The 13,845-nt window shown below is 39.1% G+C and overlaps 2 protein-coding genes, 1 non-coding gene and 1 pseudogene across 3 annotated transcripts; 3 read left to right on the top strand and 1 right to left on the bottom strand.

Annotated features, from left to right (window-relative positions):
- The first annotated feature begins 153 nt into the window (after positions 1–153).
- On the top strand, positions 154–225 carry TRNAD-GUC (transfer RNA aspartic acid (anticodon GUC)). The gene has a single exon. It is a non-coding gene; the product is annotated as a tRNA-Asp (tRNA).
- A 2,169-nt stretch (positions 226–2,394) lies between these two features.
- On the top strand, positions 2,395–3,437 carry LOC108836512 (uncharacterized). Its single transcript, XM_018609664.2, has 2 exons — positions 2,395–2,535; positions 2,639–3,437. The coding sequence occupies exon 2, from the start codon at positions 2,654–2,656 to the stop codon at positions 3,305–3,307; it is 654 nt and encodes a 217-aa protein (XP_018465166.1). The 5' UTR covers positions 2,395–2,535; positions 2,639–2,653; the 3' UTR covers positions 3,308–3,437.
- A 2,036-nt stretch (positions 3,438–5,473) lies between these two features.
- LOC108859087 (enhancer of mRNA-decapping protein 4) lies at positions 5,474–11,454 on the top strand. The gene is made up of 12 exons (XM_018632933.2): positions 5,474–6,415; positions 6,513–6,562; positions 6,648–6,804; positions 6,919–7,137; positions 7,352–7,480; positions 7,595–9,109; positions 9,283–9,636; positions 9,723–9,842; positions 9,962–10,132; positions 10,217–10,381; positions 10,741–10,860; positions 10,950–11,454. The coding sequence occupies exons 1-12, from the start codon at positions 5,729–5,731 to the stop codon at positions 11,247–11,249; spliced, it is 3,987 nt and encodes a 1,328-aa protein (XP_018488435.2). The 5' UTR covers positions 5,474–5,728; the 3' UTR covers positions 11,250–11,454.
- A 390-nt stretch (positions 11,455–11,844) lies between these two features.
- On the bottom strand, positions 11,845–12,688 carry LOC108859091 (chaperone protein dnaJ 11, chloroplastic-like; annotated as a pseudogene).
- Positions 12,689–13,845: the final 1,157 nt, after the last annotated feature.

Here is a 13,845-nt window from a genome sequence, read left to right on the forward strand (position 1 = left end):
AAGACTAGTGTACATTAGTAAAAAATTAAATACTTCATGGGTTTTGTATTGATTCAGGTTATGACTGAAGTGAATTAATACATATGTTCGGTTCTGGTGGCGGGTTCAATCTGCTGATAAAAGATTTGAATTTTGTTATTAACTTTCAACAAAGTCGTTGTAGTATAGTGGTAAGTATTCCCGCCTGTCACGCGGGTGACCCGGGTTCGATCCCCGGCAACGGCGTCTCCTTTTTATGGATCCTTTTCTCCTAGGCCGTTTTAATGCCTCAAACAAGTCTCGAAAGCCTATTTGTATGACCCATGCTCACTAACCAGGAAAGTGGCTAAATGAATTCTCAGTCTTATACTTTTTTTTTTTTTTCCAAATTGAAATTCATTCATTCATACGATAGTTTCATACATAAGCTGGCAGATAAAATATATCTCCAGAACAAGAGCCCAAAGGACAGGCAGCTAGAACCCACACCGGGACAACTTTAAAACACAACCTTAGACAACAAGAGCCCAAAGGACAGGCAGCTAGAACCCACACCGGGGTAACTTTAAAACACAACCTTAGACAAGGCAAAAGAATTACAACGCACACAACGACTCAATAAACTTAGAAACAGCAACTACACCAGAGCACACGACAATTCAGTGCAAAAGACCTCGAAGCAGTGGATAAAACAATCTGGATAACTCGATGCTGCCCACAGCACGCCATACGAAGCATCCACTTGAACAACCGAAGACACCGAAGTGTATTCTCAACTCGGATCTATCGCTGCCGCCTATGGCCTGCCGAACGATACCATCCCCACTCGTAACTAAGAACCAAGACTTCACAACCCGACTAGAAAGATCGCTTCATGATCTGAGCATCTCTCGGATACGGCTTGAACGTACTCTCTCACGTTCTCTTTGCAACTAGATAAATAGAAGTCCACCAACACCGACACACAACCAAGCTTCGCCGCTCAAAGCCCAAAACCAGAATAATCAATCGCACACCTAAACGACGAAAGATCATTGAATCCACCACAACTCAAGATAATTTTGCAACTGAAAGAGACAATGCACTAACTCCCGATAAACACTAGAATCCAAGAACACGAAACTCCCGAACTTACACTACCTAGCTGAAACAACACTTGACGATCTTAAACGTACAGGATAAACGAATTTCAAACTTCAAGGGTCTGAAGCACAAACCGCCGGCGAACCGGAGGAGCAATAGCTTCGGATAATCACCACCGAGAAACAACATTGGAGAGAGAATGTCCCTTACCCTCACGCGCCTTCACCTCCGACGGAACCGAGTAGATCTACAAAGGGGAAAGTCGAGATCTATCAAAACCATCACCCAAAAGCCGACTTCTTCCACTCTCAAAACCTTCACCGACTCACAGGAACTCCAGAACAAGGTCACTGACGTCAGATCTGAACCGCTCCGGAACAGATTCAGAGTAACCCACCGTCGAGCCTAACCAGAGTACCAAGAATATCACCGGGAGAGGGATGGTGAGGTGGAGAAGCAAATAATAAAAAAAACAGGAAGAGGAGAAGAGGAAGCCTCCGGTGTCGGAATTACAGAACGGCCGACCACCGGAGCTGACAATACAACGTGTTTATGTTCGCCTTTTGTCGCCTTGGAGAGAGAGAGTCGTCCTGAATTCTCAGTCTTATACATTATCAAGTGTCTGAATAAAGCAAATTTTTGGATTGAATAAATGATGCGCAAGGTTTGCTTAATCAGACCTAGGCGATTTCATTTTCTTTTCAGTTGTTGTTTTTTCGGTTCTAGAGATATAGTAATCGTTTGGTTATTCATAAAATTTGGTTTGATTTCGGTTCGGTTATTCCGATTGTCGGTTCGGTTGAGATAACAATTATAAGAATTTTGGTTTTGGTTCAGTTCTACATTTTCAGTTAATCTTGGATAATTCAGATATAAAATGAAAATTTTTCGGTTTTACAATTCAAAACTGGATAATTCGGATAAATTTTAATAGTTTAAATGAAAATTATTCAGGTAATTTAATTTTTAAAGTAATTTGAATAATTTTAAAATAAATTGGATAAAAATATACGGATACGGATAATTCAAGTTTTTCGGATAGTTTGGTGTATAAGTAATATTTTCAGAATATTTATTCTCGGTTAGGTTTTAGTTTTTCGGTTTTAGAAATCGGAACTATTCAATTGAAACCATATGATAACACTGTTAGAGTAAGGTCTACCCAATCCAATTGACTCCGGTTTAGCCCAGCCCAACACACATTTTTGTTCAAAGAAAAGAAAAAGTAGACCTAATGAAATAATAAGGCCTTTACTGGGCCAACGTTTAACACAATCACAATACGTTTCATAAACCCAATAAGTAACTATAAAAATACCTGCGACATAGTGTTAAAACCCTAAAGCTTTAAAAACCTTCAAGCAGTCAGAGCAACCTTTCCTCCTCCATCCACCACAGCAGCAGCAGCAGCAGCAGCGTCTCTCTCTCTCGTTCCCTTCTCCTACCACCACAAGCTCCCAATCAAAGAATCAGGTACGTATTCCAATCAAATCTGAATCGCTAGCTACTTGACTTAATTGTAATCCTTTGTTAGCTTAAGATGTAGCCTCTGAGTTTTGAGATCCATCTTTTGTAGGTTTAAGTTAATAAAATGGCAGAGACAACTACTCAGATGGAAGTCGAGATCGCGACAACAGAACCTGCTGCTTCCTTACCGACAAAACCAATCTTCAAGCCTCTGAAAGCTCACGAGATGTCCGACGGCAAAGTCCAGTTCCGAAAAATCCCCGTCCCTCCCAACCGTTACACCCCTCTCAAGAAAGCGTGGCTAGACATCTACACGCCCGTCTACGACCAGATGAAGGTCGACATCAGGATGAACCTCAAGTCCCGCAAAGTCGAGCTCAAGACGCGAGCCGACACCCCCGACGTCAGCAACCTCCAGAAGTCCGCCGACTTTGTCCACGCGTTCATGCTCGGGTTCGACATCCCCGACGCCGTGGCGCTGCTGAGGATGGACGAGCTTTACGTGGAGTCGTTTGAGATCAAAGACGTGAAGACGTTGAAAGGGGAGCATCTGTCGAGGGCGATTGGGAGGTTGTCGGGGAAAGGAGGGAAGACTAGGTTTGCGATTGAGAACTCGACCAAGACGAGGATTGTGATTGCGGATACGAGGATTCATATATTGGGTGCTTTTACTAATATTAAGGTTGCGAGGAGCTCTCTTTGCAGTCTTATTATGGGTTCCCCTGCTGGCAAGGTTTACTCCAAGCTTAGAAACGTCTCTGCTAGATTATCTGAATAGGGTTTCTGATGATAATCTCGTTTTGTGGGAATGTTTACTTGAATTTTGTTTGAGCTGTCATATCACTTGTATTGGCATTAAAAATACAATCCTTTTCATGAGTTTTCTAAAATATACAATCTTTTCATAAGTTCTCATTCATACTATTAATCTCAAATCCTCAACAATTTAGATGGATCATACTCATACTTTTGATGATAGATTATTAAAGGGAGTAGAATGTATTGACGACATTGTTTTGCAGTTTACGCCTTTCCTATGTTTTCTTAAGAATAGCTACTGAAAATACAAATAAAAACCCCAGCCGCTTGTTGTTTTTTTTGGTTTCAGTCGCCAAAGAGAAACCTAGCAACTTGTTCTACGTTGCTGCCTTGAAACAAATCTTAGTGTGCTTCTACCACTGCTTCCTTGGGAGAAGACTAACTCCACAAGCTTAGCAATCTTGGCTTCAAATCAGGCCCCTGTGTGTCACATGATTATCAAAGAGAATTCGGTCAAAAAAATCATGAACTTTACACGAATTGCCAAAATAAACATGTACTCGAGCCTGGCCAATAAAATCCTAAACTTTCGTTGACTTTTTTAGTTTATTAAGAAACTGACGATTGTCTGACCAAAATAACAAACCGTTAACCGACAGTTAAAACTGTGTTAACCCACCGTTAAATACTACCGTTTAGTGAAACGACGTCGTTTCATTCAGTTCTTTTGTTTAAGACAAAATCTTAAAATTGTTGTTGGTTGGCCCCGAACCCACACACTCTTGGATTTAAGGGAGGGGAATTTAGCCACTGGGCTAGTGAGAGTTTTTGAAATATTAGATACAAATTTCTTTTTATTGATCAAAAGACGTGGATGATTGAAAGAAAACAAAACATAACCCTAATTTCTCATAAACTCAAAAAATTCTCTAAATTTTTTGAAAAATCTTTAAATTTCCAAAAATTGAAAAATAATTATTTTTTTGTAAATTTAATTTTGAAATTAAAAATAAACTTTTTCTTTTTAAAAAAAAACAAAAATCTTCCAAAATTTTCTTATAAAAAAAATCCAAAATTTTTAAAAAATCAAAGAAAATGCTTATTAAGTTACAATTATGAGCTAAAAATTAAATATTTTAAAAAGTTAAAAATTTTGGAAGATTTTTTTTTAATAGAAAAGTAATTATTTTAGTTTCAAAATTAATTTTATAAAAAAAATATTTATTTTTTCAATTTTTTAATTTAATTTTAAAAATTGAAAATTTTGGAAGATTTTTGTTTTCTTAAAGAAAAATAATTATTTTAATTTCAAAATTAATTTTCTAAAAAAATTATTTATTTTTTCAATTTTTAATATAATTTTAGAAAATGAATTTTTTGGAAATGTTTTGATTATTTAAAGAAAAAAAATATTTCTAAGTTAAATTTTTTTTACAACATCTTTATTTTTCAATATTTTGTAATTTTAAAGATCTTTTATGTTTTTAGAGAACTTTTTATATCCAGTGAGTACCAAATAAAGTTAAATGTGTTTGGAACTATATTGAAAACGCCTTTAGCCCAGTGATTAAATACATTATCATTTCAGCCAAGCAACCCGAGTTTGAATCCAGGGTTCTACTTGTTTTTATTTTCAGATGTAAAACAAAAACGACGTCGTTTCAGTTTTAACGGAAAAATGAACGACGTCATTTCAGTTTTAACGGAACAATGAACGACAGTCAATTTTTTCTATTAAGTTTGCTAACGGCGTGATAAATTGGCAAGTCAATAAAGACATTGTCAATAAATTTTAAAATCAATGAAAAGTTTGGTATTTTTTTTACCAGTCCAAAAGTTCAGGTTTATTTTGGCAATTCGTGCAAAGTTCGTGATTTTTTTTGGCTGAATTCACGATTATCAAAGGAATAAAAAGAAGTGATACTAAAGACGGTCATTTGGAACTTCAGATGCACCGGTGCTAACGTAGGCTGGTCCTTTAAAAGAAACAAGGCCAGGCCCATAAATGTGATACTAAAGACGGGCTAACGTGAGCTGGTCCATTAAAAGAAACAAGGCCAGGCCCACTAATGGAAACAAAATCGCGCGAATTAAATATGAATTAATACCAAAAAGATGATCCTTAAACTGTTGCTAAATACACGATCACTACAACCTCCTCCCATTGCCTATCGCGATCTAAGATCATAGTATTTATCAATTCATTAAATTAAATAGCATAAAGTTAAGTCTCCAAAAGTTCTCTTCCTCTTCTCACTACTATCAAGTCTTCATCGTCTCTTATTGTCTCGCCCTCCCCTTCTCCCCCCTCTCAGAGTCTGTGACTATCATCAGATCCGCCGAGCCTTTCTTTCCCTGGAATCTAAACCAAAGAACCTCTTGATCGATCGATTTCGCAAACCCTAGCTTTCGTTGATCTGAGATCTAGCCCTAATCCACCATGGCGTCGTCACCTGGTAACACAAACCCTAACAATCCTCCACCGTTCGATATCATCGGTATACTCTTCAAACCCTCATCGAGCCCTTTCCCGACGCCGCCGGCGTCTTACCCTCCCCCCGCAGGTCCGTTCCTTCACAACCAGTACAATCATCATCAGCAGCAGCCCTACGCTCCTCCTCCTCCGCCGCAACAACAACAGCAAGAGGTCGTGCCTTCCTCCGCGACTAACCTCCACCAACAGAGATCACTCCCTTTCCCCTCGCCGCCTCTTAATCTCCAGTCGCCGCGCACCAATCACAACCCCGGAACGCACATCCTGGCTCTCCTCAACAATAATAGCAACGGCGGTGGAGGCGGCGCCGTAGATCCGCCGAATCAGCTGAATCAGAACGAGATCCGGTCGTTTCCTTCGGGTCCTCTTCGTGTCCCGAGCTGTAAGCTTCCCAGGGGGAGGCGGTTGAGCGGGGAGCACGCGGCGTACGATGTTGACGTGAGGTTACACGGCGAGATTCAGCCGCAGCTAGAGGTGACTCCGATTACTAAATACGGGTCGGATCCTCAGCTGGTAGTGGGTCGCCAGATCGCTGTGAACAAGATCTACATTTGCTATGGATTGAAAGGAGGAAACATTCGTGTTCTTAATATTAACACCGCTTTAAGAGCTTTGTTCCGAGGCCATTCTCAGGTTGCCTTTTTAAAAAATAAAATTGTTCAATCTTTCCATTGCTTTGTTTAAGTGTATACAATATGGTTTGACTCGTGTTTGTATATGTGTTGTACAGAGAGTGACAGATATGGCCTTCTTTGCTCAAGATGTTCATCTCTTGGCTAGGTATAGTCTTCTATTTTTTTAAAAAAATTTGCGCCTTATGTTCTCCTTAAGCCCTTACCGTTTCATTCATGTTTCTCCAAAACAGCGTAAGCTTGGATGGGAAGGTTTTCGTGTGGAAGATATCTGAAGGGTCTGAGGGAGATGATGATCCCCAGATAACTGGAAAGATTGCTCTTGCTCTTCAGATACTTGGTCATGAAGACACCAAGCATCCACGTGTTTGTTGGCATTCCCATAAACAGGTATGAATAACATTTTCTTCCTTTGACAAATTGTTGTATATACTTCTGATTGCTTTTTTTTTGTGACACATACTTCTGCTTGATACTTCTGATTGCTTAAAATGATATTTTCAGGAAATTTTGGTGGTTTCAATTGGTAAACACGTTCTCCTGATCGATACTACTAAAGTTGGCAGAGGTGAAGTCTTCTCGGCTGAGGCTCCTATTCAGTGCCACCTTGATAAATTGATTGACGGTGTTAAGATTGTTGGCAAGCACGATGGTGAGGTTACAGATTTATCCATGTGCCAATGGATGATCACACGCCTTGTTTCCTCTTCCGTTGATGGCACGGTTCGTGTTTTTTTTTTTTTCATTCTACTTCACTAGAGTTTGCTCTTTCTATCATTTTTGTTCTTAAAGATGAATTTATCTAAAAGTTTAAAGTGATTACACATATTATTGGAATGGTGAAGTTTTCTTAATTTGGAACCCGTCGGCCTCTTTAGCTTTGTTATGCTAGTGCAGTAGCTATTGTTTTACTCTTTCTTTCCTCAAATACCAACAGGTTAAGATATGGCAAGATTTCAAGGCACAACCAGTTGCAGTTCTGAAACCTCATGATGGCCATCCGGTCAATTCGGCAACATTTGTGACATCCCCTGAGAGATCTGATCACGTCATACTCGTCACTGGGGTAATTATTTTGAATCAGTATTTCCGACTTTTCTGAGCTTTACCTGTTCTGTGTACAATGTATATACCGTAGCGTATCTTTTTGCTTAGTTGCTAACTCTGTCTATGTTTGCAGGGTCCTCTTAATCGAGAGATGAAGATTTGGATCCCATCTGGAGAAGAAGGGTGGCTCCTACCAGCTGATTCTGAGTCATGGAATTGCACTCAGAAACTGGATTTGAAAAGTTCAATTGAGCCACGAGTGGAGGAGGCGTTTTTCAACCAAGTCATAGCGTTATCTGAAGCAGGCCTCCTCTTGCTTGCAAATGCGAAAAGGAACGCCATATATGCTGTGCATTTGGACTATGGCTCATCTCCAGCTGATACAAGGATGGACTACTTGTCTGAGTTTACAGTCACTATGCCGATATTGAGTTTTGTTGGGACAAATGATCCTCCAGAAGAACCTATGGTTAAGGTTTATTGTGTGCAGACGCAAGCAATCCAGCAGTATACATTAGACTTATGCTTGTGCTTGCCTCCTCCTACAGAGGAGAATGTGGGTTTGGAGAAGTCAGATTCTAGTGTTTCGCGGGAGGCAAATCTGGTTGAAGGCATGTCAAAATCATCTGGAATGAAGCTTACAGATTTACCTTCAGTTGATTCAGTTCCTAAGCCATCTATTTTAGTGAATAGATCGAAAGGTGCTATTACTTCGAGTTATCCGGCTGGTTCTGCACCTGGGGAGACGTCAGCACCGGTAACTGTTCCATCCAGCGGTGAGCCTAGAACTTCTGGGCTGCTTTCTGACACCAGTGCTACTGGGTCGGAATATGCTACTTCACCTCAGATTCCTCCAAGTCCCAGACTATCAAGTAAACTTTCTGGCTATCAGACTCCTGTAGATGTTATTGAGCCAATACTACCACCTCATCAACTCGGTGGCCAAGGACCTTCTGAATATTCTGTTGCTGTTGGAGAAAAAAATTTGGAAGAAAGCTCAAGAAGCAAGGACAAAGATGTTACACCTGATGATGATGTGTCTGGGATGCGAAGCCCACAAGCTTTCTTCAAGCACCCTACTCATCTTGTAACTCCTTCGGAGTTTTTGATGCGCATGTCGTCCACTGAAGGCTCCATTACTACTGAAGAGAAAAGGGATAGGGATGCAAATATTCAGGATGTGAATATTGATTCAAGAGACACAGAAGTTGAGGTAAAAGAAGTAGGTGAATCAAGTTCGACGCAGAATGGGGAAATCAATTACAATGACGAAACTGAGCATCGCACTTCAGTGAATAAAGAAAAAATCTTTTACTCACAGACTTCGAATCTTAGCACTGAAATGGCAAGAGACTGTTATCCAAGTACAGAGCCTGATGAATCTAATGCTTATGAACAATCTGTACTAGCTGGGGATAATCTTGACTCGAGAGATGTGTCTGGAAAGCTTCTTGAATCGGTTTCATCTATTGGGCTTCCACAGTCAGCCGCTACAAATAGCAAAGGGAAGAAACAGAAGACCAAAACCTCACAGAATCCCGGATTGTCATCTACATCCTCAAATGTTGCTAATCTGGCTGATACCTACAATGAGCAAACTCAGAGCTCAAGCCAACCTATCTTAGCTTTCCAAGAAACAATGAATCAGGTGACAATTTTGACCTTGAAATTGATAAGTATCCTATTGCTTGACTCGCCGTTACATTGATTTGGCATATAACATGCTCCGTTGTAGCAATCGTACGAGATTGTAATTTGTATGAAAGTTGCATCTTTCGTTGATAGCTTATTTGTTGACTTGGAACGTTATTTCCCTTGCAGATAATGGTTTCACAGAAGGAAATGTCGAGACAACTGTCCAATGCTGTCAATGGCTCTGTCGCTAAAGAAGGTAAAAGACTAGAAGTGGCTTTAGGGCAAATGATTGAGAGATCGAGCAAGTCAAATGCTGATGCTCTATTGGCCCGCTTACAAGAGGAGACCGTTAAGGGAAAGGCAATGCGTGACAATTCACAGCAAATTGTGAACGCAATAACGAACTTCGTGAGCAAAGAGTTAAACGCATTTGAAAAAACGACAAAGAAGGAGCTTGCTACAATTGTTCCAGCCATAGCTCGTGCATCAACAGCAGTTATTGAGAAAACCGTATCCTCTTCAATCACGGAATCCTTCCAGGTTCGAATTTTACCTCTTACTCGTTCTGATGTCTCTCTGTATAATTGTGTTGTTGAAAAAGAGTGCTTTTTTTTTATTTTGTACAGAGGGGACTTGGTGACAAAGCAGTCAATCAGCTTGACAAATCTGTTAATTCAAAGCTGGAGGCAACCATAACTAAGCAAATTCTAACCCAGTTTCAGACATCTGGCAGGCAAGCCCTCCAGGTAAATTGGAATTGACCATGTTTTAAATTTACTTATATAGCGTACTGGAAGTCTTATAGTCTTATAGCTTGGCGAAAATGGAATTGATCTCTTATATTTCTGCCATTTATAATTTCCAGGAAGCTCTTAGGTCGGGTCTTGAGGCCTCACTCATACCTTCCTTCGAGAGGTCATGCAAGACCATGTTTGAGAAAGTGGACACGGCTTTCCAGAAAGGAATGGCCGAGCACACAAACGCAGCACAACAACGGTTTGAAGCTGGACACTCCCAGCTTGCTCATACTTTAAAGGTATGGGGGAAAATTATCCTTCTTCTGAGCAGTATATGTTTGCAAAATAGAAACAGCTCGCTGAAGTTGTTGCACGAATTACAGGAAACCATTACTTCTGCCTCGTCAGTTACTCAAGCCTTGAGCCGTGAATTAGCGGAGAGCCAAAGGAATCACTTAGTTCTCGCAGCCGCTGGAGCAAATTCTAGTGGATCAAACACCTTGGTTTCTCAACGAAGTGGTGGACCTTTGGGTGCTCTTCTTGAAAAGGTTGTCACATCTCTGGAACTAATCATAACTATGAATGTGATAAGGCTTGTGTTAGTCTACTTCAGGAGCATTGTAATTACCCTAGGTGGCTTGTAGTTAATTGTAGCTGCTCAGCAATCATATTTGATGCGTGTTAGCTAGAGATCTACCAAGTAAATTTAGGTAGAAATAAGCATATAAAATTGGTCCTTTTTGAGCTTAGGAGAGGAGAGTTTAGAGTTTTCACCCTTTTTGGTACCTTGCTTCGTGTTGTTCTCTGTTGTCTCTTATGATTGGAGTCAGAGAGTAAATGAAGAAAGAATCATTTATGGTTCTTAGAAGGATCCCAAGTTGATAATCGCAACATCTATTCTTTTCAGGTTGAAGCAGACCCAAGAACAGAACTATCCAGGTTGATATCTGAACGCAAATACGAAGAATCTTTTACTTCAGCTTTACAGAAAAGCGACGTCTCCATAGTATCATGGCTTTGCTCACAGGTGAAATTTAATTTTGCGCCATTGTAAGATCTCTTATTATCATCAGTGTTACACAAGATGTCATGACATTTGGTTTTTTGCCAATTCAGGTGGATCTGCATGGACTATTGGCGATGAATCCGCTTCCTCTGAGCCAAGGCGTGCTTCTGTCATTACTGCAGCAGCTAGCCTGCGACATCAGCAAGGACACATCCCGTAAGCTTGCGTGGATGACTGATGTGGTTGCAGCAATTAACCCATCAGACCCGATGGTAGCGGCCCACGGTCGGCCAATCTTTGAGCAAGTGTATCAGATTCTGCACCACCACCGTAGCGTACCAGGCAGCGACGTCTCTGCCACAAGACTTATAATGCATGTGATAAACTCCATGCTTATGGCCTGCAAATGATACATTCTAGCTCTATCATATCTTTGTTCTCTTTCGCCTTGTTCGTTGCTTATATAAAAAAAAAACATATGAACGCAACAATCTCTACTCGCGTCTGTATTCTACATTTGTCAGATTTCTTTTGGTCTTTGAATTTTTGGTTTGAATTTTGTATTCTCCCTTTTACTATCATTTTTCTTTTTAAATGTAAAATCTGGTTGTTTCATATCCGTTCCTCTATTTTCCTCAAGCCGATGTTATGTAAAAAAACAAACCAATGTTTGGAGTTTTTCATTGAAAGCACGTATTTGTTTATGTTTATGTTCCTGTTCTTTGCAGTGTATTTGTATGTGTTAACAAATTATTTGCCTCTACATTTTTTTTCTTTTACCGACAAAGGATTTTATCAAGTGCAATTGTGTTCAAAAGCGTTATACATACAGGAAGGACAGGAGGTATGGAACACTCCAATCTGTTTGAACAAACTCCAATTATTTTCCTCCTTCACAGTGCGTGGGTATGTGTGTTAACAGTATGTCACTAACAATACTTTATAAACTAAAATTATTAGTTTATTAAATATATCTAAAATTATTTCCCGAGTTAAATTTGAAAGTAAATAAAAGTTTTGATTGTATGCTTTCTAATTAACCGGCAGCAAAATTCACAACTTAAAAGCAAAAATGATATACACGTATCTTCTTTAAGTTAAAAATAAAACTCTTATTTTCCCCTTAAATTTTCCAAAGATATGACAAAGGAAAACAAAAAGTTAACGAAAGGGGGAAAAAAATCAAAGTCCAAAAAGTGCAGTTTCGCGGCTGCAAAATCATCGGAAACCCCTAAAATCGCTAAATCACCAACACTGATCCGTCTCCCATCTCCGTGTCGTCGTGTACACCCGACCCGCCCGACCCATGAGTCGAGTCGTATATCGCTCTCGTTGTCTGATCCGCCAGCGTAGCGTAAGCTCTGTGGATCTCCATGAAATCTTGTCCGTCCGATTCAGACGCATCCGGATGGTACACCTTCGCTAAGCTCCGGTACGCCGTCTTTATCTCCGTCACCGACGCCGTTTCGTTTACTTTAAGCAGTTCGTAGAGGCTCGACACTCGCCGGCGAACGGATTCCGCGACAGCTGGCTCGGCGTTTAGCGTCTGCGTGTATGCCCTAAACGACGTAGCTCTGGAGGGAAACCGAGCGCTGCTTCCGTTGCGGGATTTGACTCTTTGACTGAGAAAGGACGTGTGCCGGCGAGAATCGGAGGGAGTTGCCGGCTGAAGAAACTAAAATTCCGGACATTTACGTAATTAAATTTAAACCAGAGGGGCAAATACGAAAGAAAATGGAATTTTTTTGAAAGAAGCGAAGCAGAGAGGTTCGTGGGAGATGAGAGATATGAATCACAAGGAGAGAGGGATTGAGATATGATCTTTATTTATAGAGGAGAGGATAGCTCAGAGCTGAAAGGTTTCGGTGTGATTTGGTAATTTAGAAGAACACTCATCATTATTTTCTTCATATTTTAATGTGTTAGAAATTATTATTTCTTTCTTTTTAGATTATTTGTCGTTGTATATAAATTTTTTTTGTTTCAAAATAAATATTGTTTTTGATTTCAATGTAAAATTTATTAGTAAATTTTTTTGTTTATTTTTCTATTAGTTGAAATATGGTAAGTGCATGTGTAACGGTGTTTTATTTCAAAAATATACAATATTAAATGTCTTTTTAATCTGTGTGTAAGAATCTAGAACAACAATAAAACGAACGGAAGAAAATATTAGCTATCTTATTTGGTTTAATAATCCGATTGTGTTCATTCAAGCTGTTAATGAAAAGCTAGGAATATAATCATCTTTCTTTATTTTTTTTTTAGTCAGTTGCTCCAATGATATGATCAGCCTATCATATTTTGACTAATTTTTTTGGATCCAGATAATGCGAAACAATGAGTTGCTTAGATTATTTATTAATGATGTAGTTATTAGTTGTTCTTATAGGTAAGTTCTTTTTTTTAATCGTAATCTAACCTTAAACCAACGAGTCACACACTAAGTATAGCAATTATATCAAAGGAGTTTTGATGGAAATGTTTATTCAACCTTATAGAAAAACGCGCTTCGGAATTCATCTCATCCTTTACAAATTTTAGCTAAATGCTAATTTGACTTTCTCGGTTAATTAGTAAAATTCACTGGGGTTAGTAATTAAGTAATTAGAAAGGTAAAACCCGTGGAAGTGACGGCAGTCGCCTGCTTTCTGAAAATTCTATGGTAAACTGACGTGTCGTCCAATTTAAAAGATTGGTCTTCTAGAATCCTTTTGTTGCTCGGCTTAGGGTTACTTGATCAGCTTACTGAAATAATGACATGTCAAATTGATAAAGCTATTTAAATATTATTTGTATCATTCATAATTAGAGAATAATTACTTTTTTTGAATACGTTTTATGTTTTAGAAAACAATGAGAAGTTTTGAAAAGAAAATTTATCACCAAAAATGGCCTTTAAAACAAAAATAACCAAAACAATTTTCATTTAAAGTTTAATAACATATATACCTATATGGTTAATAGTGTATAACTAAAGTCTATTTTTTGTCGGATAAAGTTTAG

Source organism: Raphanus sativus, chromosome 5, assembly GCF_000801105.2.
Source record: "Raphanus sativus cultivar WK10039 chromosome 5, ASM80110v3, whole genome shotgun sequence".
Taxonomy (NCBI): Eukaryota; Viridiplantae; Streptophyta; class Magnoliopsida; order Brassicales; family Brassicaceae; genus Raphanus; species Raphanus sativus.